This window comes from Apodemus sylvaticus, chromosome 6 (assembly GCF_947179515.1).
Source record: "Apodemus sylvaticus chromosome 6, mApoSyl1.1, whole genome shotgun sequence".
Lineage (NCBI taxonomy): Eukaryota > Metazoa > Chordata > Mammalia > Rodentia > Muridae > Apodemus > Apodemus sylvaticus.
Genome location: NC_067477.1, coordinates 43,898,633 through 43,923,343, shown reverse-complemented (window position 1 = coordinate 43,923,343; position 24,711 = coordinate 43,898,633). Strand labels below are relative to the sequence as shown.

At 39.5% G+C, this 24,711-nt stretch overlaps 1 protein-coding gene across 3 annotated transcripts in view; it reads left to right on the top strand.

Annotated features, from left to right (window-relative positions):
• Gphn (gephyrin) overlaps positions 1–24,711 on the top strand; it is a 447,337-nt gene that overhangs the window by 203,606 nt on the left and 219,020 nt on the right. For all 3 annotated transcript variants that reach the window (XM_052185596.1, XM_052185597.1, XM_052185595.1), the window contains exon 6: positions 18,477–18,543. In XM_052185596.1, the coding sequence (XP_052041556.1) occupies positions 18,477–18,543 (67 nt within the window). The remainder of the gene's footprint in view (positions 1–18,476; positions 18,544–24,711) is intronic.

Genomic DNA, 24,711 nt, shown 5'->3' with positions numbered 1-24,711 from the left:
TTTTATTGGGGCATTAAGTCCATTGATGTTAAGAGATATTAAGGAATAGTGATTGTTACTTCCTATCATTTTTGACGTTATTTTTTAAATTTGAATGCTTAACTTCTTTTGGGTTTGATGAAAGGTTACTATCTTGCTTTTTCCAGGGTGAAGTTTCCCTCCTTGTATTGGTGTTGTCCTCCTATTATCCTTTTTAGGGCCGGGTTTGTGGATAGATATTGGGTAAACTTGGTTTTGTCATGAAATATCTTAGTTTCACCATCTATGGTGATTGAGAGTTTTGCTGGATATAGTAGTTTTGGTTGGCATTTGTGTTCTCTTAGAGTCTGCATGAGATCTGCCCAGGACCTTCTAGCCTTCATAGTCTCAGGTGAAAAGTCTGCTGTGATTCTGATAGGTCTTCCTTTATATGTTACTTGGCCTTTTTCTCTTACTGCCTTTAGTATTCTTTCTTTGTTTAGAACATTTGGTGTTTTGATTATTATGTGACGGGAAGTATTTCTGTTCTGGTCCAGTCTGTTTGGAGTTCTGTAGGCTTCTTGTATATTCATGGGCATCTCTCTCTTAAGTTTTCTTCCATAATTTTATTGAAGATATTTGCTGGCCCTTTAAGTTGTAAATCTTCACTCTCATCTATGCCTATAATCCTTAGGTTTGGTCTTCTCATTGTGTCCTGGATTTCCTGGATATTTTGGGTTACAAGCTTTTTGCATTTTGCATTTTCTTTAACTGTTGAGTCCATGGTTTCTATGGAATCTTCAGCATCTGAGATTCTTTCTTCTATCTCTTGTATTCTGTTGTTGATATTTGCATCTCTGTCCCCTGATTTCTTCCCAAGGCTTTCTATCTCCAAAGTTGTCTCCCTTTGAGTTTTCTTAGTTGTTTCTACTTCTGATTTTAGATCCTGGATGGTTTTGCTTAGCTCCTTCACTTGCATGTTTGTGTTTTCCTGGAATTCTTTAAGAGATTTTTGTGTTTCGTCTTTCATGACCTCAGCCTGTTGACCAAAGTTCTCCTGTATTTCTTTAAGAGATTTTTGTGTATCGTCTTTCATGACCTCAGCCTGTTGACCAAAGTTCTCCTGTATTTCTTTAAGTGTTTTTTGCATTTCCTCCTTGTTGGCTTTTGTATTCTCCTGGATTTCTTTCAATGATTTTTGTGTTTCCCTTGCAAGGGCTTCTAACTTTTGATCCATTTTCTCCTGAATTTCTTTATGTATGTCCTTCATGTGTTCCTGTACCAGCATCATGACCAGTGATTTTAAATCCAAATCTTGTTTTACTGGTGTGATGGGGTATCCAGGACATGTTGGTAGAGGAGAATTGGGTTCAGATGTTGCCATATTGCCTTGATTTCTGTTAGTGACGTTCCTGCGTTTGCCTTTTGCCATCTAGTTCTCACTGGTGTTAGTTTATCTTGTCAGTGCTGGACTCACCAGTGCAAGCTGCCCCTTCCCAGTTGGCCTCTGGTGCACAGCCTTCCTCCTGCACTGCTTGTAGACAGTGTGCTGCTGCCCAGGCTGTTCCGATCCCAAAGCAGGCACCCGAAGGCTCCTGCTGGGGCCTGCTGGATTCACTGGAGCACACTGACTTCTCCCAGCTGGCCGCCTGGAAGCCCAACTAGCCACTTGCAGGACTTGGAGATGTAATGCTGCCGCCCAGACTGATCTGGATCCGGAAGCTGAGAGAGTAGAGCTAAGGGCTTCTGCCTGAGGCCTTGCCCCAGATTGTGTCTGTGGACCAGATGGAGCCTGTGTGCACCCCCAGGGAGTGCCGACGGTGTATGCTACTGTGACCTCCCCTGTGTTCCGCTCACTCCGCTGGGCAGCCGATCCGCCAACCGGGCTGTCGCACACAAGGTTAGCCTGGCCGCCCAGTCCCTGAGTCCAGGCAAAAGCCTGGGAGGCCAAGGTCCGAGCAAAGTTCCCCTAGGGCTATGACTGTTAATTGGGTCCGCCAGGTGACTAGGATGGCGGGCGTGCGCACCCGCGTTCCCTGAAAGCACCGGGAGAGTCTGCTTTGCTAACAATCACCTGGGCGGGTTGACTCACAGATGGCCCACCAAGCCGCCCAGTTCTTGGGGTCAGTCCTGTGCCTTTTGGGGCCTGGACCCCCGCTTTGTTAGCCTTAGGCTATGCCTGTTACAGGTCTGCCCGCCTGAGCTCTCTGTCGTCCTGCAGGCAAAATGGCGGCGGCGCGCTCGCAGGCCTGGGCAAAAAACCTCCTGGCTGGGTTGGCACCCCGATGGCCCCCCGACCCGCCCAGGGCCTGGGTGCAGGCCAACGCCCGTCGGGCTCAGACCACTGCGGTGTTGGCCTCGGATTATGTTTGTGTACCTCAGTCTGTCCGATCCCTGGAGTACGGAACCAAGATGGATGCACCTCTCCTGACTGGTGGGAGGCCGAGTTCTGAAGTGGCCTCCGTGCAGGAAAGGCGCCGCACAACTGCAGCTGCTTGCTGCCCGGCTGGTCAGCGAAGGTCAGTGGTCGTGGGCGCAGGGCCTAACTGGTCCCTGTGACGCCTTGGTTCCACTGCTGATGGCCCTTCAGCTGGAGCAGCCACTGCTGCCGCCGCCGCCGCCGCCGCCGCCGCCGCCGCCGCCGCCGCCGCCTCCGCCGCCGCCGCCTGTTTGTTAGTTTTAACAGCAAGTGTATTTGAGAATTGATTCAAAACACATTTATTGTACTGTGGTGCTTTGAACTACTTGTCATCCATATTCTTTGGCACTTGAGTACTGGATTTCCATTTGGCACTTTTGAGGGAAGTTTAGAAGATGTGGCCTTATTGGAGAAGTATAGGATTGTGGGTAAACTATGAGATTAAAGATGCACAGCATTTCCAGTTTGCTCTCTAGGCTTCTCACTTGTGGTTTTACAAGTGAGCGCTCAGCTTCTTGCTCCATCTGCCATGCCTGCCGGCTGCCATGTTTCACTGCAATGATGATGACAGACTGGTGTTCCTCTGGAATCACAAGTTCAAAACAACCCTTTCTTTTATATCTTGCCTTCTAATAACCATGACATGAAAATATCCAAGACTTATGCTATCATGTTCTGTCCAGAAGTCTTTATAAATTAGCACAATACTTGAGCAATGGTAATTGTGTATGAATGTATGTCATACTTATGTTTTTATAAGTCTCTCATAATCTTTTTCAAGCTTTATATATAATGTGAATATTTGTATATATATTCACAGTTCACGGTTGATCCAGGAATTTTGGCTAGTTCATACATATTATTAAGCATCCTACTTTCTCCAGCACTCTGTGCTCTAGAAGTTTTTCTAAACACTCCAATATCCAGGGACCCTCGTTTCCACTTAACCTCCATGAAAGAAAAGGGTATTTCTTTTTTTATTAATTAATTAACTAATTTTTTACACTCCATATTTTGTTCCCCCGCAATCCCTGTCTGCCCTCTGACTGCTCCACATCCTGTACTCCCCCTCCCACTCCCCTGTCTCCACCAGGATTTCCCCACCCCTCACCCCACCTAACCTCTAAGCTCCCTGAGGCCTCCTGAACCCTCCCTTGAGGGTTAGGTGCATCATCTCTGAATGAACACAGACCCGGCAAATCTCTATTGTGTGTATGTTGGGGGCCTCATATTAGCAACAGCTGTATGTTGCTTGTTTGATGGTCCAATGCTTGAGAGATCTCAGGGGTCCTGATTAAATGAGACTGCTGGTCTTCCTACAGGACTGTCCTTCTCCTTAGCTTCTTTCAGCCTCTCCTAATCCAATAACAGGAGTCAGCTGCTGCTGTCCATTGGTTGGTGCAAATGTCTGCATTTGACTCTTTCAGCTGCTTGTTGTGTCTTGTGGAGTGCAGTCATGCTCAGTCCCTTTTTGTGAGCATGCCATAGCCTCAGTAAGAGTGTCAGGCCTTGGGACCTCCCTTGAGCTGGATCCCACTTTGGGTCTGTCGCTGGACCTTCTTTTCCTCAGGCTCCTCTCCATTTCCATCCCTGAAATTCTTTCAGAGACGTACAGTTATGGGTCAGAGTTGTGACTGTGAAATGGTCCCCTCTCCCTCATTTAATGCCTTGTCTGCTAGGAGACTCTAAAAGTTCCCTCCTTTTTTTATTTGATATATTCTTTATTTACATTTCAAATGACTTCCCCTTTTGTGGTTCCCCCCTCCCTGAAAGTCCCATAAGCCCTCTTGCCAACCCCCTACTGCCCAATCAACCCCCTCCTGCTTCCCTGTCCTGACATTCCCCTACAATGCTGCATCAAGCCTTTCCAGGACCATGGGCCTCATGTTCCTTCTTCTTGGACATCATTTGAATTGTGAATTGTGTCTTGGGTATTCAGAGCTTCTGAGCTAATAATCACTTATCAGTGACTGCATACCATGAGTGTTCTTTTGTGATTGAGTCACCTCACTTAGAATGATATCCTCCAGTTCCACCCATTTGCCTAAGAATTTCATGAATTCATTGTTTTTAATTGCTGAGTAGTATTCCATTGTGTATATATATCACTTTTTCTGTATCCATTCCTCCATTGAGGGACATCTGGATTCTTTCCAGCTTCAGGCTATTGTAAATAATGCTGCTGTGAACATAGTGGAGCATGTGTCCTTATTACATGCTGGGGAATCCTCTCGATATATACCCAGGAGTGATCCTCCCGTAGTATCATGCCCAGTTTTCTGAGGAACCGCCAGACTTATTTCCAGAGTGGTTGTACCAGCTTGCAATCCCACCAGCAGTGGAGGAGTGTTGCTCTTTCTCTACATCCTTGCCAGCACCTGCTGTCTCCTGAGTTTTGATCTTAGCCATTCTGACTGGTGTGGGGTGAAATCTCAGGGTTGTTTTGATTTGCATTTCCCTGATAACTAAGGATGTTGAACATTTCTTTAGGTGTTTCTCAGCCATTCCATATTCCTCACATGAAAATTCTTTGTTTAGTTCTGTACCCCATTTTTAATCAGGGTATTTGGTTCTCTGGAGTCTAACTTCTTGAGTTCTTTGTATATATTGGATATTAACACTCTGTCAGATGTAGGGTTGATAAAGATCTTTTCCCAATTTGTTGGATGAAATTTTGTCCTATTGACAGTGTCCTTTGCCTTACAGAAAATTTGTAATTTATGAGGTCCCATTTGTCAGTTCTTGATCTTAGAGCATAAGATATTGATCTTCTGTTCAGAAAAATTTCCCCTGTGCCCTTGTTTACAAGGCTCTTCCCTAGTTTCTTTTCTATTACTTTCAGAGTGTCTGGTTTTATGTGGAGGTTCTTGATCCATTTGGACTTGAGCTTAGTATAAGCAGATAAGAATGGATCGATTCAGCCTGGCGGTGGTGGCGCCTGCCTGCAATCCTAGCACTTGGGAGGCAGAGGCAGGTGGATTTCTAAGTTCGATGCCAGCCTGGTCTACAGAGTGAGTTCCAGGACAGCCAGGGCTATACAGAGAAACTGTGTCTCAAAAAAACCAAATCTAAAAAAACAAACAAACAAAAAAAAATGGATCGATTTGCAGGGCTCTACAGAGAAACCCTGTCTCAAAACCAAATCCAAAAAACCAAAAAAAAAAAAAAAAAGGATCGATTTGCATTCTTCTGCATGCTGACCTCCAGTTGAGCCAGCACCATTTGTTGAAAAGGCTTTCTTTTTTCCACTGAATGGTTGTAGCTCCTTTGTCAAAGATCAAGTGACCATAGGTATGTGGGTTCATTTCTGGGTCTTCAGTTCTATTCCATTGATCTACCTGCCTGTCACTGTAACAATACCATGCAGTTTTTAACACTACTGCTCTGCTTGAGGTCCTGGATACTGATACCCCCAGAAGTTCTTTTACTGTTGTGAATAGTTTTAGCTATCCTGGGTTTTTGTTATTCCAGATGAATTTGAGAATTGCTCTTTCTAACTCTATAAAAAATTGAGCTGGGATTTTGATGGGGATTTCATTGAATCTGTATATTGCTTTTAGCAAGATGGCCATTTTTACTATATTAATCCTGCCAACCCACAAGCATGAAAGATTTTTCCATCTTCTGAGGTCTTCTTCGATTTCTTTCTTCAGAGACTTGAAATTCTTGTCATACAGATCTTTCACTCATTTGGTTAGAGTTACACCAAGATACTTTATATTGTTTGTAGCTATTGATTCTTTGTATTGTTTGCTTTGTTTCTATTTGGTTGATTTCCACTCTGAGTTTGGCTATTTCCTGCCTTCTACTCCTCTTGGGTGAGTTTGTTTCTTTTTGTTCTAGAGCTCTCAGGTGTGCTATTAAGTTTGTGTACGATCTCTCCATTTTCTTTACCTGGGTACTAAATGCTATGAACTTTTCTCTTAGCACTTTCTTTATGTTCCATAAGTTTGGGTATGATGTGTCTATATTTTCATTATATCCTGGGAAGTCTTTAATCTCTTTCTTTATTTCTTCCCTGATTAAGTTATCATTGATTAAAGAGTTGTTCAGTTTCCATGTGTTTGTGTGCTTTTTGTAGTTTTTGCTATTCTTGAAGATCAGCCTTATGCTGTGGTGATCTGACAGCATGCATGGGATTATTTCAATCTTCTTATATTGGTTGAGGGTTGTTTTGTGACCAATTATATGGTCGATTTTGGAGAAGGTACCATGAGGTACTGAGAAAGAGGTGTATTCTTTTGTTTTAGGGTGAAATGTTCTGTAGATGTCTGTTAAATCCATTTGGTTCATAACCTCTCTAAGTTTCACTGTGTCTCTGTTTAGTTACTGTTTCAATGACCTGTCCAGTGATGAGAGTGGGGTGTTGAAGTGTCCCACTATTATTGTGGTTGGTGCAGTGTGTGGTTTTAGCTTTAGTAAAGTTTCTTTATGAATGTGGGTGCTCTTGGATTTGGGGCATGGATGTTTAGATTTCAGAGTTCATCTTGGTGGATTTTCCCCTTGATGATTATGACATGTCCTTTTTCGTCACACTTGTGAACTCTTAGTTGAAAGTCTATTTTATTGGATATTAGGATGGCAACTCCTGCATGTTTCCTGGAACCATTTGCTTGGAAGACCTTTTTCCATACTTTTACACTGAGATAGTATCTGTCTTTGTTATTGAGGTGTGTTTCTTTTTTTTTTTTTTTTTTTTTTTGGTGTGTTTCTTTTATGCAGGAACATGCTGGATCTTGTTTGCTTATCTAGTCTGTTATCTTATGTCTTTTAATAAGTGAGTTGAGTCCATTAATATTGAGAAATATTAAAGAGAGATGATTGTTTGTTGCTGGTGTGTTTGGTTTTCTAGTTGGCTTTATGTGCTTGTGGGTCTCTCCTTTTGGCTTTGTTGTGAGATGTTTAATATCTTGTCCTTTCTTTGGTGCAGGTACCTTCCTTGTGTTATAGGGCTGGATTGGTAGATAGATACTGTTTGAATTTGGTTTTGTCCTGGAATATTTTGGTTTCTCCATCTATGTTGACTAAGAGTTTTGCTGGGTTTAGTAGCCTGGACTAGCATTTGTGTTCTCTTAGAGTCTGCATGACCTCTGACCAGGCTCTTCTGTCTTTTATAGTCTCTGTTGAGAATTCTAGTGTAATTCTGATAGGTCTACCTTTGTATGTTACTTGGCCCTTTTCCCTTGCAGCTTCTAACATTCTTTCTTTTTTTCTGTGTGTTTGATGTTTTGATTATTATGTGACAAGAGAATTTTCTTTTCTGGTCCAATGTCTGAGAGATCTCGGGGGTGCAGGTCAGTTGAGACTGCTGGTCTTATTCTAGGGTCACCCTCCTTCTCAGCTTCTTCCATCTTTTCCCTAATTCAATCACAGGGATCGCCAGCTTCTGTCCATTGGTTGGGTGTAAGTATCTGCAAGTGACTTTTTCAGCTGCTTGTTGGGCCTATATTGAATATTTTTGAGTATGTGTTTATTGCCCTGTAGTCTTTTTTTGTTTCTATTACACTAATTTGGTTATTAGAGTGATACTAGCTTTGTAGAAGGAGTTTGTGAGTACTCCTTCTGTGTTTGTTTGTTTGTTTGTTTGTTTGTTGAATAGTTTAAGAATGACTGGCTGTAAAACTTTGAATGTTGGTAGAATTCTTCTGTGACTCCGGTACTAGAATTTTCTTTATCTCAAAACCTTTTTATTGCAGTACTTTCATTTGTTATACATCAATTTTGGATATTAACTTCTTTTAATTTCTATAGTGTGCCTGAAAATTATCCATTTCATTTAGGTTTCCCTTCTTAATGGAAAACTGCATATTCCTTTACAATATTATGAATTCCTTGATATACATTGTCATGTTTAAATGTTTATTTCTTATTTTATTAATTTGTGGTCCCTTTTTCTTTCTTTTGGTTATTGGAACCAAGACTATATCAATCTTGTTGAACTTCTCAAAGAACCAGATCTTAGATTTGTTGTTGTTGTTGTTGTTATTGTTGTTTCATTGATTTCTGCTCTGATTTTTGCTATTTCTTACCATCAACTGGATTTTGTTTGTTCCAACTTTTTGAGGTGCATCATTAAGCTACTTATTTATTCATGTGTGTGTGTGTGTGTGTGTGTGTGTGATATTTTCATTTTGTTCCTAGTTTTTATTTCACGATTGCTTCTTTGACCTATTTATCATGTACTAATAAGTTATGTAATAACCATGAGGTTGCATATTTACTAAAAAGGTTTTTTGCTATTAATTTTGTTTTATTGTATTGCGGTCAGATAGGATGTAAAGATCTGTTTTTTGTCCTATGATATCATTTATTTTAGAAAAGATTCCATGTGCTACTGAATAAAATGCCTATTCTTTAGTGCTTCAATAGAATAATCCATGAATGTTTGTTGAGTCCAGTTGATCTTGTCATTGTGGTTTAGAACTTGAAACTCATTGCTCTTGGTTCTTCTAGCTATCAAAGTTCGCATTGAGTAATCAGTTTTTATTCTACTGGGTTGTCCTTTATATGTGACTAGGTTTTTGTTGTTGTTGTTGTTGTTGTAATTGTTGTTTTTAGCTTTCTGTACATTTCTTTGTTATGTATTCTTTATGTTTTACCTATGATATACCATAGAGATTTTCTTTTCTGGTCTTTTTGTACTCTGAGTATGTCTTGTGTTTGTATGCATGTGTCTTTTTATTAGTTTGGGGAAATTTTCTTCTATGACCTTGTTGCATGTCTGGTCAATGCCATTGAAATGGTATTCTTCTCCTCTATGCTTGTAAGTCAAAGGTTGTTTAGTTTTGTTTTTCGTAGGGTCCTATCATATCACATGTTCTATGGATTCCTTTTCTGTGTCTTTTTATATTTTTCATGTTCCTTTTACCTAGATATGCTATTTTATCTTTAAGGCCTGAAATTCTGTCTTATTCTTAATTCATTCTTCAAGAAAATGTAAATAAACTATGACATTTGTTGTCCATGCTATAAATGTAAGATTCTGATATGAAAATTAAATGTAGAGAAAACTAGTGAAAATATATAGGAAACTTGTACACCATTTTTATTTCAACTTAATTAGAAATGAAATTTAATTAAGAAAGCTTAAGTTCAATTCTAGTGTCATGTTCAACTTAAAAAAATATTCTTAAATGAGCTCTTTTCCAATTCACATTATGAGCTAAGAAAATCTTGTCAAGACTTTTAGAAAGAAAAATATAGACCAATAATCCTGTCTAAAACAGATATTACAACTTCATAAAGTACTAACACACACAAAAAATGAAGATCAAATGGACTTAAAAGATACAAAGATGCTCACCAAATGACTTACTATCCTGAATCACCACAGTAATTAAATATCTGGACAAACCTATGGGTATCTCATGTGATTTAGTAAGGCAGTTTATTAAAGATAGTTTTTGTGTAGTTTTGGCTTCCTTAGACCTTGCTATGTAGACCAGACTGCTATTTAACACTCGGAGAGTCACCTGCCTCTGCCTCCCCAGTTCTGGGATTAAAGGCACATGTCATTATTGCCTGGCTGAAATTATGTCTTATTTTCAACATATCTCCCTTCCCTTTTCTTTCAAGTTCTCCCATGTGCTCCTACCCAGCTTTACTTTAAATTCATTAAAATTCTTTCCATCAATTATTTTTGCATGAGTGTGTGTGTGTGTGTGTGTGTGTTACCAATATAACATATGGGTCCTTATGTTGCTTGTATATATGTTTACAGTATTGACCATTTAGCCCTGGACAAGCAGTTGGTGTGCTCTTTTCTGTGGAGAGCCACCTTTCCCACTCCCACCTTACTCGTAGTTCTTCTGTAGTGCTAAGGACTTGTGGCCTTTTCCCCTTGCAGTTTGGCATGTTCATTGCTTTCATCTATTTTCAGTTAACATTTGGGTGCTCATATTATTGAGACTGAATGTAACTTCTGATGTTACTAGGAAACCATCACACAGCAAAGTCCCACAAAGGCAAATGATAAAATTCCATACAATGCAGTAGTTCTGAGCAAACAACAATTAGAATTTTCTTTTCTTTATTCGGTAGTCCAGATGTACTTAACATGTTACTAATATTCTTTTATTATAAATAAAAGTCCTGTTACAACTAACTTTTCTACCTCTTACAAACCAATGGCTTTGTATAAACATTGAAAAATATAAAACATACTTTATGAATACACATACATAAATTTAGTAAAAAAAAAAAAAAAGTCTTAGAATCAGTGGATAATAACCTCCCAATAGCTGCATAATTGAAGTCCTTCTTTCATCCAACCTTACACATTCTATATACTCTAGCACCTACCATGACCCCAAAGCCAATATGCTTGGGTCAGAATTATATACAATTAGCTAAGAGGTAAGGACAGTGACTGTGATCAGATAAAGATGTAATGACCTCCCCTAGCCACTCCTCTTAGAGAACATCAAAACAGCCAACAGGCGTCCAATCCTGAGAGTCTCTTACAAGTAGTCACAGCTGATCTGATGAGGATTGTGACTCAGAAAACAATGCTATATAACACCTATTGATCAGATCAGATTTCAAAAGCAATACACTTCATGCTAGAATCCTGTGTACATGCACACACGCACGCATGAGCGCAAATACACACACACACACACACACACAAAAACACATTCATAAACGCAAATGTATATCTTTGGAAGTGGTATGTATAGATAAATATATATTTAATGGTATCCATGTATGTTTATTAAAAGCGTGTAGCTTATGAAACTGTCAGCAGAAAAATACAATGGAAAACAAGGAAGTGACCAAATTATATACTTAGGGCATCCGTATATACCTGTACACATATGTACCTACACTCATAAAAAGGCACCAGTACATAGGCATGTATACCATACTCACATACATATGAAAAAATATTTCTAAAAGAAATTATTTCCCACTAACCAATATTATTACTACATTTTATACTCTTTTGTTTATATTATGTAGTTTAAAAGAGTATAAATCTCATATCTGAGAATTGTAATATAACTTAAGGGAAGGTATTTTTGCCCTGCAAGCACAAAACCCTGGAGTTGGGCTTCAAGGTGGGATTTCAATAATCCCAGCAGTACTTGGGTTTACTTTCATTAGTGTCTTAATTAGGGTTTTACTGCCATAAACAGACACCACAACCAAGGCAACTCTTATAAGACACCACTTAATTGAGACTGGCTCAGAAGTTCAATCCATTGTCATCAAGGCAGGAACATGGTAACATCAAGGCAGGCAGACGGTGCAGGAGGATATGAGAGTTCTACATCTTACCTAAAGACAGGTAGAAGATTGGCACCCACATGGTTAGATGGAGGATCTCATTGCCCATCCCCACAGTGACACACTTCCTCCAACATAGCCACACCTCCAAATAGTGTCACTCCATGAGCCAACCATATTCAAACCACCACATTTTACTCTCTGGCCCCCACAGGCTTGTTCAAACACATGAGCCTGTAGGAACCATACCTGGCCATAGCATAATAAAAAAAATATGTTTAGTCCAACTTCCAAAGTGCCCATTGTCTATAGCAATCTCAACAGTGTTAAAAGTTCAAAGTCTCTTCTGAGGTTCATATAATTACTTAACTCTTATCCCCAAAGCAAGACAAGAAACCAGCTGGGCACACTTTGAACTCTGCATCTACATGCCTGATGTTAAAGCAGTCTTCAGATCTCCAACTCCTTTTTCATCTTTGTTAACTACAACAAACTTTTTCTCCTGGCCTGGTTCCACTCTGTTATTGGCTTTCGTCTGCAAGTATCCCACAGCTCTGTCATCTTTAACATCTTGGGCAACCATCTCAGCATAACAGCTTCTTGTTCCAATGATCCACACATGATCTTCTGAACGTCTCCAAAGGGCTTGCATCACTTTTCCAGCTCTGCCCTCTGTAGTACTCTAGGTTCTGGTGGACTCCACCCCACTGCTGTTGCTATTCTTGGTGGTCATCCCATGATATTGGCATTTCCAATACACTGGAGTCTTCTGCTGTAAGGAGGCTCCACCAATAGACTCTTCAGGGTGCCAAACCTCAACTTCTTTGTATGAGACATTCAGTCCTGGGCCATTAACTGCAACTTCATTGCCTCTCACAGTGCCAAGCCTCAGATGCTCTTCATTATCCCGTCAGACCTTCAAAACCAGTACACCTGGGTGATTCTTAACACATTACCAAGTCCAGCTGCAGCATGAGGTACAACCTTGGCTATCTCTGGAACACAGCCTCTTTATGCTCTCAGAAAAATATTTTCCAGAAGATTTCACCTTTAATGCTGGTCTCTTCTTAATCACCACTGATTTCTTAGCTCCAGATATCCAGCCTCAATTGTCACAGTAGTTCTTTCTATTCTTGACTCTAAACACAGAGCCACATGGCAAAACTGTCTAAATCTGCTTGCTGGGGCTAGAATATGGCCCCTTTTATTCTATTACCAGCTTTCTGTTTTCCAGCTCCCTCATTGCCTGAACTTGACTGTACTGAAACTTGCTCTATAAATTGACGCTGAACTGAAAGATCTCCTTGGCTCTGTCTCCTATATGCTGGAAATAAAGAATTGTACCATCATACCTGGGCCTAAGATTTTCATGACCACTCAAGATTCAGATCAAAAGACATCCCCAATATCTGGAGCACAAGTGGGCCCTCCATTTCTGGATTGAAGTTGTGCAGACCTGGCCCAAGTGGTTTCAGTGGAAAATAATTTCAGTATGTGACCCAAGACTGTGTGGTAGTTTGGTGAAAAATGTGGCTGCTTTTTGCCCTTGCCTGAAGAGTCTACCTAAGGCTAAAGAGACTTATATTAATTACATTGACAAAGTAAATCTCAAAAAAGAAGTCCAACAGAGACTTTGTTCTCTGCTTTAATCTTAGAAGAAAAAAAAAAAAAGAATGTATTTATTTACATTCCAGCCACTGCAACCCCCTACCACAGTTTCTCATTTTCATTTCTCCTCCCACTTTCCTCTGAGAGGGTGTTTCCCCCCTCACCCATCACCAGGCATACCCCTTCCCTGGAGCCTCAAGTCTCTAGAGGATTGGGCATGTCTCCCATTGAGGCTAGACCAGGCAGTTCTCTTCAATATATGTGGTGTGCGGTGCTTGCCTTAGTCTTATGAAGAGCATTGTAAAGAAAAAAAAGTAATCTGAGAAAGAAAAAATATAAAATGTATGGTTCAAGTAATAAAGGATCACCAGGAAGTGAAGTGGATGGAGCTCAATCCTATGTTCAAGGAGTTAAACATGTTAAGGAAATGGAACATAGTGGTTGGAATATGTTTGGCCTATAGTGTTTCTATTAGGATGTGTGGCCTTGTTGGAGTAGGTGTGGTCTTGTTGAAATGAGTGTGTCACTGTAGGTGGGGGCAATAAGACTCTCACCCTAACCACATGGGAGCCAGTCTTCTAGAAGCCTTTAGATAAACAACAAAGTCTTCCATATTCCTAACTAGAATAGCACATTAAGCCACATTTAAAGCATTCTACTGATTTCCAATATCCATATTCTTCCAAACAAAAGCATGGTCAGGCCTACCACAGCAATACCCCATTCCTGGTACCAACTTCTGTCTTAGTTAGGGTTTTATTGCTGTGAACAGACACCATAACCAAGGCAACATTTAATTGGGGCTGGCTTACAGGTTCGTGGTTCACTCCATTATCATCAAGGCAACATCCAGACAGACATGGTGCAGGAGGAGCCGAGAAAGCAAAAGACCATGAATTTGAAGGAAACTAGAGAGGGGGCATGAGGAATGGTTCAAGGGAAGAAAGGGAAAGTATAAGTATTATAATTAAATCATCTCAAAAGTAAAACATTTTTTTAAAGAAATTGAAAAGACCTTTTTTTGGTTTTTTTATTGATATATTTTTTTATTCGATATAATTTATTTACATTTCAAATAATTTCCCCTTTTCTAGCCCCCCCACTCCCCGAAAGTCCCGCAAGCCCCCTTCTCTTCCCCTGTCCTCCCATCCACCCCTTCCCACTTCCCCGTTCTGGTTTTGCTGAATACTGTTTCACTGAGTCTGTCCAGAACCAGGGGCCACTCCTCCTTTCTTCTTGTACCTCATTTGATGTGTGGATTATGTTTTGGGTATTCCAGTTTTCTAGGTTAATATCCACTTATTAGTGAGTGCATACCATGATTCACCTTTTGAGTCTGGGTTACCTCACTTAGTATGATATTCTCTAGCTCCATCCATTTGCCTAAAAATTTCATGAATTCATTGTTTCTAATGGCTGAATAGTACTCCATTGTGTAGATATACCACATTTTTTGCATCCACTCTTCTGTTGAGGGATACCTGGGTTCTTTCCAGCATCTGGCAATTATAAATAGGGCTGCTATGAACATAGTAGAACATGTATCCTTATTACATGGTGGGGAGTCTTCTGGGTATATGCCCAGGAGTGGTATAGCAGGATCTTCTGGAAGTGAGGTGCCCAGTTTTCGGAGGAACCGCCAGACTGATTTCCAGAGTGGTTGTACCAATTTGCAACCCCACCAGCAGTGGAGGAATGTTCCTCTTTCTCCACACCCTCTCCAACACCTGCTGTCTCCTGAATTTTTAATCTTAGCCATTCTGACTGGTGTAAGATGAAATCTTAGGGTTGTTTTGATTTGCATTTCCCTAATGACTAATGAAGTTGAGCATTTTTTAAGATGCTTCTCCGCCATCCGAAGTTCTTCAGGTGAGAATTCTTTGTTTAACTCTGTACCCCATTTTTTAATAGGGTTGTTTGGTTTTCTGGAGTCTAACTTCTTGAGTTCTTTATATATATTGGATATTAGCCCTCTATCTGATGTAGGATTGGTGAAGATCTTTTCCCAATTTGTTGGTTGCCGATTTGTCCTCTTGATGGTGTCCTTTGCCTTACAGAAACTTTGTAATTTTATGAGGTCCCATTTGTCAATTCTTGCTCTTAGAGCATACGCTATTGGTGTTCTGTTCAGAAACTTTCTCCCTGTACCGATGTCCTCAAAGGTCTTCCCCAGTTTCTTTTCTATTAGCTTCAGAGTGTCTGGCTTTATGTGGAGGTCCTTGATCCATTTGGATTTGAGCTTAGTACAAGGAGACAAGGATGGATCAATTCGCATTCTTCTGCATGCTGACCTCCAGTTGAACCAGCACCATTTGTTGAAAAGGCTATCTTTTTTCCATTGGATGTTTTCAGCCTCTTTGTCGAGGATCAAGTGGCCATAGGTGTGTGGGTTCATTTCTGGATCTTCAATCCTGTTCCATTGATCTTCCTGTCTGTCACTGTACCAATACCATGCAGTTTTTAACACTATTGCTCTGTAGTATTGCTTGAGGTCAGGGATACTGATTCCCCCAGATTTTCTTTTGTTGCTGAGAATAGTTTTAGCTATCCTGGGTTTTTTGTTGTTCCAGATGAATTTGATAATTGCTCTTTCTAACTCTGTGAAGAATTGAGTTGGGATTTTGATGGGTATTGCATTGAATCTGTATAGTGCTTTAGGCAGAATGGCCATTTTAACTATATTGATTCTACCGATCCATGAGCATGGGAGGTTTTCCCATTTTTTGAGGTCTTCTTCCATTTCCTTCTTCAGAGTCTTGAAGTTCTTGTCATACAGATCTTTCACAGGACCAGATGGCTTCAGTGCAGAATTCTACTATACCTTCAAAGAAGAGTTAACACCAATACTCTTCAAACTATTCCACAAAATAGAAACAGAAGGAACACTACCCAATTCCTTCTACGAAGCCACAATTACGCTGATACCAAAGCCACAAAAAGATCCAACAAAGAAAGAGAACTTCAGACCAATTTCCCTTATGAACATCGATGCAAAAATACTCAATAAAATTCTTGCCAACCGAATCCAAGAACACATCAAAACGATCATCCACCATGATCAAGTAGGCTTTATCCCGGGAATGCAGGGTTGGTTCAATATACGGAAATCCATCAATACAATCCACTACATAAACAAACTCAAAGAACAAAACCACATGGTCATTTCATTGGATGCTGAAAAAGCATTTGACAAAATTCAGCATCCCTTCATGCTTAAAGTCTTGGAGAGAACAGGAATTCAAGGCCCATACCTAAACATAGTAAAAGCAATATACAGCAAACCGGTAGCCAGCATCAAACTAAATGGAGAGAAACTTGAAGCAATCCCACTGAAATCAGGGACCAGACAAGGCTGCCCCCTTTCTCCTTATCTTTTCAATATTGTACTTGAGGTACTAGCTCGGACAATTCGACAACACAAGGAGGTCAAAGGGATACAAATTGGAAAGGAAGAAATCAAACTATCATTATTTGCAGACGACATGATCGTCTACCTAAGTGACCCAAAGAACTCCACTAGAGAGCTCCTACAGCTGATAAACAACTTCAGCAAAGTGGCAGGTTATAAAATCAACTCAAGCAAATCAGTGGCCTTCCTATACTCAAAGGATAAGCAGGCTGAGAAAGAAATTAGGGAAATGACCCACTTCACAATAGCCTCAAACAGTATAAAGTATCTTGGGGTGACTCTTACCAAATATTGATATATTTTTTATTTACATTGCAAATGATTTCCCCTTTTCTGGGTCCCCACTCCCCATAAGTCCCCTAAGCCCTCTTCTGTCCCCCTATCCTCAAAGACCTTTCTATAAAACACAGTTCTGTGTACTTTCTAAATTCATTGAGAACTGAAAGTGCAAATCAAAACCTAATTTTTGAATGCTTTCTAATTTAGACTTTTGGGTTTTTTTTTATTCGATATATTCTTTATTTACATTTCAAATGATTTCCCCTTTCCAGGATCCCCCCTCCCTGAAAATCCCATAAGCCCTCTTCCCTCCCCCTGCTCCCCAATCAGCCCCTTCCCACTTTCCTATCCTGGTATTGCCCTACACTGTTACACTGAGCTTTTCTAGGACCAGGAACCTCTACTTCCTTCTTCTTGGACATCATTTGATATGTGAACTGTTTCCTGGATATTCCAAGCTTCTGGGCTAATATCTGCTTATCAATGAATGCATACCATGTGGGTTCTTTTGTGATTGGGTCACCTCACTCAGGATGACATTCTCCAGTTCTATATCTCGGGACATAGAAAACCTAGGAAAGAAGACAGGAATCATGGATCCAAGCATCAACAACATAATACAAGAGATAGAAGAGAAAATCTCAGATGCAGAAGATACCATAGAAAGCATTGATACAACAGTGAAAGAAAATGAAAAATCCAAAAAAGCTCCTGACCCAAAATATCCAGGAAATTCAGGACAAAATAATTTAGACTTTTGTTTTATTTTTTTTATTTTCTATATTCTTTGTTTACATTTCAAATGATTTTCCCTTTCCCAGTTCCCCCATCCTCATAAGTCCCATAAGTCTTCTTCCCTCCACCCATTCCCCAATCAACTCCCTCGCACTTCTCTGTCCTGGCAATCCTGCTGTCTTCTGAGTTTTTAATCTTAGCCATACTGACTGGTGTGGGGTGAAATCTCAGGGTTGTTTTGATTTGCATTTCCCTAATGACTAATGATGTTGAGCATTTCTTAAGGTGCTTCTCAGCCATTCGAAATTTTTCAGGTGGAAATTCTTTGTTTACCTCTGTACCCCATTTTTTTTTAGTCAGGTTATTTGGTGCTCTGGACTCTTAACTTCTCGAGTTCTTTGTATATATTAGATATTAGTCCTCTGTCAGATGTAGAGTTGGTGAAGATCTTTTCCCAACTTCTTGGTTGCCATTTTGTCCTTTTGATGGTGTCCTTTGCCTTTGAACATCAATATTACTACATTAGACATATTAATGAAAGGTGTCCTTGAGTTCTTACAACTTATAAAATCTAAAATTAAACAAAAAGGCTGTTGTACAAAGGTCAGATTATATTAAAATATGTGCTTTATTCTCATTTCATGTTCAATCCTTTTTTAAAATTCATTGTTCTAACCACTATTATAAAAACATCAGTAAGAATGTCCAGTTTGTATAACAATTTCTAATCACTTATTATTTATACCCATAATAGTTTCCCTCATATATTTACAGTATGTTTGACCTTTGTTAAATATTTGTTGTAATTCATTATTCAGTCTTCTTTCTCCTTCTTTTCAGACCAGTGTGTGGAATAAGGGGGAAAACTCTGATAATTAACCTACCTGGTAGCAAGAAAGGATCTCAGGTAAGCATTCTTTACACTAAATAGATGGGCATTAATAAATGACTTTTTATGAATGGACTTATAACCAATAGTGAGAGTAAACAACCAAAAAGTTGAATATGCCACAAAGCTGCTCACTGCTGACACTAATCACAAATTCAAGATATTCCCAAACAGCACCCTCAAATTTCATAATTCATAGAATTAGGAAAAATCATTAGAAATAATCATAGGACTTACTAACACATTATATACATACAGTTATGGTTTATAAAAGGAAAGAATATATATTAAAATGAACCAAAAGTAGATTGGGGGTCCATGTAAACATACCAGATGCAGAGCTTCCTTTTTTTTCTTCCTGTGTATTCATGAATTTGTTTATCTCCATAATACTCTATTGTGACAATACACTAGAATATTGCCAATCAGAGAGTCTAATTTGAGCTATTATGTTTGTTGTATTTGTTTCTGTATTTGTTTTTTTCTTTTTAACTTATGTCCACATCGCTGTACATGGCTGAATTTTAGTCTTTATCTCTTTAGTCTCCAATATCTTTCAGAAGCAAAGCAATGCCAAACCTGCATTGTAATTCACATTGTTAGCCAATCTGGTTGCCCAAGTACTCTGGCAAACAAGAACACTCTCAGATAGTCTAGTATACTAGAAGTCTCCCTTCTAGTAGCTAAAGGCAAGGCTAGACTCTTTCTGAGTAATAACTAATCCTGCACTACATATGCATGGTATGGTATGGTCTTTAGGTAAGGACTTTTACCAAACAATTAACATTACTCAAAGAATTATATTTAATCTAACATTTATATCCCTTAACACAGCAATATTATTAAGGAGAATATGCCTGATTTCCAAGCAGAAACATGAAATATGGTTAGATTTAGAGAAACATGTAATCTACCCTTTAAAGACATCATGTACAGTTTCATATTTTACTTGGAAGTTATTCATTTATCACCTTTATCTCTTGTTGTTTGTACTATGTGACATTCATGCAGTGCTGTTTATCAGAAATTGCCTGAAACAATTTCCAGTTCTTTGTTGGTCAATCATTTTCTGTGATTTCTGTGATTTAAGGAATCTCTAATTTACTTTCTATATATATTTGGCCAACAATATCAGTACTGCTATTTTAATAGCAATGCCATTATAGCATATCTAGATGTACAAATAGTAGAAATGAACAAATAAACTCCAAAGATTGGATTAAATAAAGTCAGAATAATAGTGAATTACTGAAGTTTGTAAAAGTAACATTTATTTGCCAGATGTAATTGTCATCTGGGAGGCTTACTGCTAAATAAACTAATCCTTTCTAGTCATTTCTAAGCTCTTGCTGGCTAGTTCAACTCAGCTGTTCTCACTCAAACTCCTCTCCAAGCTGACTGATTCTATCTGGCTTCTCTCATCTTCTCACTGAATTGCTCTGCTTAGTCTCAGTCTCTGGCAATTTGTTCTAAATCTTCTGGTTCCTTCTTATTCTTTGGCTTCAACTGCCTCTGTTGACCTGCACTCAACTACATTCAACTCCATTGCACTGTACCGCTACACTGACTCTGTTGGCTCACCAAACTCAACTCCACTTAACTGAACTGACTGCACTGAGCTGTCTCTTGCTGTTATTTAAAAAAAAAAAAAAAATCTTTAATCCTTTTTTTACAGTCCAGATTTCATCTCCCTTCTGGTCTGCCCCCTCCCTGACTGCTCCCCATGCCAAACCTCCTCCCCTCACCCCCCATCTCCAAGAGGATGTCCCACCCCCACCCACAGGCCTCCCTACTCCTTGGGGCTTCAAGTCTTTGGGAGGTTAGGTGTATCTTCTCTCACTGAGGCCAGAACAGACAGTCCTCTGCTATATATGTGTCAGGGGCCTCATACCAGCTGGTGTATGGTTGGTGGTTCAGTGTCTGAGAGATCTTGGGATCCAGGTCAGTTGAGACTGCTGGTCTTCCTCTAATGTCTCCTTAACTTCCATCTTTTCCCTAATTCAACTACAGGGGTCCCCATCTTCCATACATTGATTGGACACTAGTATCTGCATCTGACTCTTTTGGCTGCTTGTTTGGTCTCTCAGAGGGCAGCCATGCTAGGCTCATGTCTACAAGCACATCATAGCATCAGTGACAGGGCCTCCCTTGAGTTGGGTCCCAATTTGGGTCTGTCACTAGACCTCCTTTCTTTCATGCTCTTCTCCATTTTTGTCCCTGCAGTTCCTTCAGACAGGAACAATGCTGGATCAGAGCTTTTGACTGTGGGATGGCAACCCCATCCCTCCACTTAATGTCCTGTTCCCCCACTGCAGGTGGACTCTTCAAGTTCCCCTTCCCATTGTAAAATACTTCATCCAAGGTCCCTCCCTTTGAGTCCTGAGAGTCTCTCACCTCCCAGGTCTCTGGTACATTCTTGAGGGTCCCTCCACCTCCCATCTCCCAAGGTTGCCTATTTCCATTTTTTCTACTGGCCCTCGGGGCTTTAGTCCTGTTCCCTCCTTCCCCTCCCTGTACTCTCCCCATCCAGGTTCCTCCATCCCTACCCACCCCCAACGTGACTGCTTTCTTCCCCCTCCCTAGTGGGTTTTAGGCATCCTCACTTGGGTCCTTCAGCTTGTTAACATTCTTGAGTTTTGTAGGTTGTGTCCAGTGAAAATTCTGTACCCCATTTTTAATAGGGTTATTTGGTTTTCTGGGGTCTAACTTCTTGAGTTCTTTGTATATATTGAATATTATCCCTCTGTCAGATGTAGGGTTGGTGAAGATCTTTTCCCAATTTGTTGTTTGCCAATTTGTCCTTTTTAAGTGTCCTTTGCCTTATAGAAACTTTGTAATTTTATGAGGTCCCATTTGACAATTCTTGATCTTAGAGCCTGGGTATTTTGTACTTTTTTGGCTAATATCCACTTATTAGTGAGTACATACAATGCTATCTCTGACCATTTTGTTAAACCATTCTCTGATTTGTCACTTTGTCTGCCCCTCAATTAGACATTGTTGTTTGAGATTAAAGGTATGTGCTAAAGAATTCCAGGCAGAGGGATTAAAAGTGTATGCTAAGTGTGTTTCTGCATTCCAACTGGATCACATAGGCCTAGAAGGCCTTTGTATGTGATCAGATCAGCCTTGTTGGTGGATTAAAATTCCTCTACAGGAGTTCTCTTCACAGTAATAGTTAGCTGATGCATCATTATATCAAATGACCAGAATGACTTCTAGATTTATATTGTTTAGCTTTCTAGGCTTGTCTGTTTCCAAATATTGGTTCAGCAATATGTGGCTTTACCATTTTAAGTGTTTTTCTTATAATATTAAACATTACCTATCTTGTTTTGAGCCTATTTTAATTCAATATAAAATTCTCATTACCTAATTTTTCTTTAATTCTTCCACTTTTGGCTCCATTCCTCCTTTCATTTATAACCATCCAAATTTTACATCTTTGACAATTAGTGCCATTGGTCTAACATTTTATATTGCAGTACGACACTGTCATCTAGAAAATTCACATTAAAGAACCACACAGTCATTTGAAAAAATAGTAAAGTTTTAAGGAAGTTTTTTCTTTAGCTCCGTATGTAACTATTCACAATGGGGTGTGCATGGCACAGATTAGATATGCCTGATAGCACCTCCCACCCAATGAGCTCCTATTCGTATGGTAGGGTTACACAGATAAAGAGCTAGTATACTTTCTCTCCAATTTGACAATATTGTAGCATCTACTGTCAAGTCTAGCTTGTTCAGATACAGTAAGGGTTTAAAGCAAACCCCACCCCCAAATTAAAGATATATTTAACATCTTCTTGCTTAGAAATTGTCTCCTATTCTGGTATCCACTGTGATGTGCCCATTGTGTCAGGTTAAAAAAGAAATAGTCATGAGTGTCTTTGTCCTTCCTGCAAAAGTGAAAAAAATCCAACTAGTAAGAATGTTTCTTATTCATCTGCCTTCCTATATTGAGTGTGATGAGATACTCATAAAGGCATATAAGAGCCCTTCATAATTTTCCCCTGTGATGACAATGACAAAAGCTTGAAGTATTTATCCAAGTTTTTATTCCTAGGATGAAATGCTAAAACTTATTTTTATCCTCAGGAGTTACCAACATCAGTCTTAATGTATGTAGATCTTTTCCCCTTCAGAATATTAGTGTTCTATGGTTTCTGGCTTATTTGTTGACATACAGAACTGTTATTGATGACATTTTATGCCTCAGAGGGTGTAAAAGGAATATATCTTAACTCAGCCTATCTTGCTTTCCTGTAAGTAGCACGTATTCACTTAACCCATGTAGCCATTTAATCATCCAGAGTGGATGTGATCACAGCCAATTTCTAATCCTAGGAGAGAGTTCTTTGGATGTCTAAAACATAGACATATTTTACGTTAATGCACACCTTTGAATTCCCAGAATGATTTCAATTGTCCCGTGCATCCATGTCTCCAGTATATTAGTTTCCATAGCTTTTTCCCTGAATATGTAGTCATACCATTGAACATTTCCGAGGAGTTAGAAAAGTAAATATACAAGTTTAGATGAGATACAACATAGAGGTATAGGTTGTGCTGACAAATCACAGGCCCTTGGAAGATCTTATGCTTCAAAGATGTTTTTTTTTTTTTCATTTTCTTCAGCCAGCTGCAAAGTTGGAACATTCCAAAAGATGAGCCTTACTAATGAATTCTTAAACTTCAAGTGATTCCTAAAACCACGTACTAATTCACAAGGATTCACAGAACTCACTGAAAGGTGTTATAATTATTGTGTATACAGGGATGTAATGTATATTAAAATTATGAAGGGAAAGCTCATAGGGCAGAACATAAGATGTACCTATCAAGTGTTTGCATTGTCTTTTCTCATTTGGAACTTAGCACATGTTACCATCCTGTTCTAGACACAGTTGCAATATACATGCCGATCATTGCTGGTGAGGAATGCCAATCTGAGCCTTTGGTATCAATAGTTTTCAGGGTATATGATAGTCAAATATCCCAGGAAATAAAAATACTTCATCAGACATGACATTCTGATGTCTAGAGATAACCTCCTAGAAGCTAAAGGAAAATATCAAACCTCTGCTTCATCAGGATGATATTCTATACAATATACTGTTTTTTGTTTGTTTTATTGGTTGGTTTTCTGGTTTTTGTTTGCTTGTTTTTTGGTTTTTTTGGGCTTTTTTTTTAAAGACAGGATTTCTTTGTATAGCCTTGGCTGTACTAGAACTAGTTCTGTAGACCAGGCTGGCCTGAGAGATCTGCCTATCTCTGCCTCCTGAGTACTAGGATTAAAGATGTGCACCACCACTGCCAGGCTATTATATATTGTTTAAATGGTAAGCAACTGAGCAGAGGGTCAAAAGATTAGGCATCCTTCAAGTTAAGACATTATTGCCTCTAAATTTTTTAAGATATTTATGTACCTTTTAGACTTTATTAAGCTTTTGCTTTAATGTGAAAGAGAAAGAATTCCATCTATTTCCCAGATACAATAAGCTCTATATTCTGGTTACAATTCTTTGTCTTTTGGGGATGCATTATAGGTAATAATGGCACATGAAGAAAAGATTATATTGTTTTCTATTTACAACTCTATACAACTTTGTTTCTATTTTTACTGATTGCATAGTGTTATATGGTAGCTGTACTAGTCTTTATACTTTATTCTAATAAAATTTCAGTCTAAACAAAGAAAAGTGATTTTTTCTTGTTTTAAATTGACTTTAATTTTTTCCTTCCTTTACATCCTGTTCACTGCCCCCTCCAAATCACCCCCTTTCACAGTCCTTTCCCTTTATCCCCTCTCCTTCTCCAATGAGTGGGTTGGCACCTCCTGGAGATTCGCCAACATTGGCTCTTGTGGTCTCTGCAAGGCCAGTCACTCCCTCTCCCACTGAGGCCAGACAAGGCAGCCCAGCTCCCACCCACGCCTGCCTCCCTGCCATGGCATTCCCCTACACTGAGGCATCGGAGTCTTCCCAGGAGACTCTCCTCCCATTGATGCCTGATAAGGCCATCTTCTGTTACATAGGCATCTGGAGCCTTTGGTTTATAGTTCTGACTCTGAGAGCACCAAGGGTTCAGGTTAGTTTATTCTATTGGTCTTTCTGTGTAGTTTCTATCCCTTTTGAGCTACAATATTTCCACCTGTTCTTCCATAAAAGTCCCCAAGCTTCA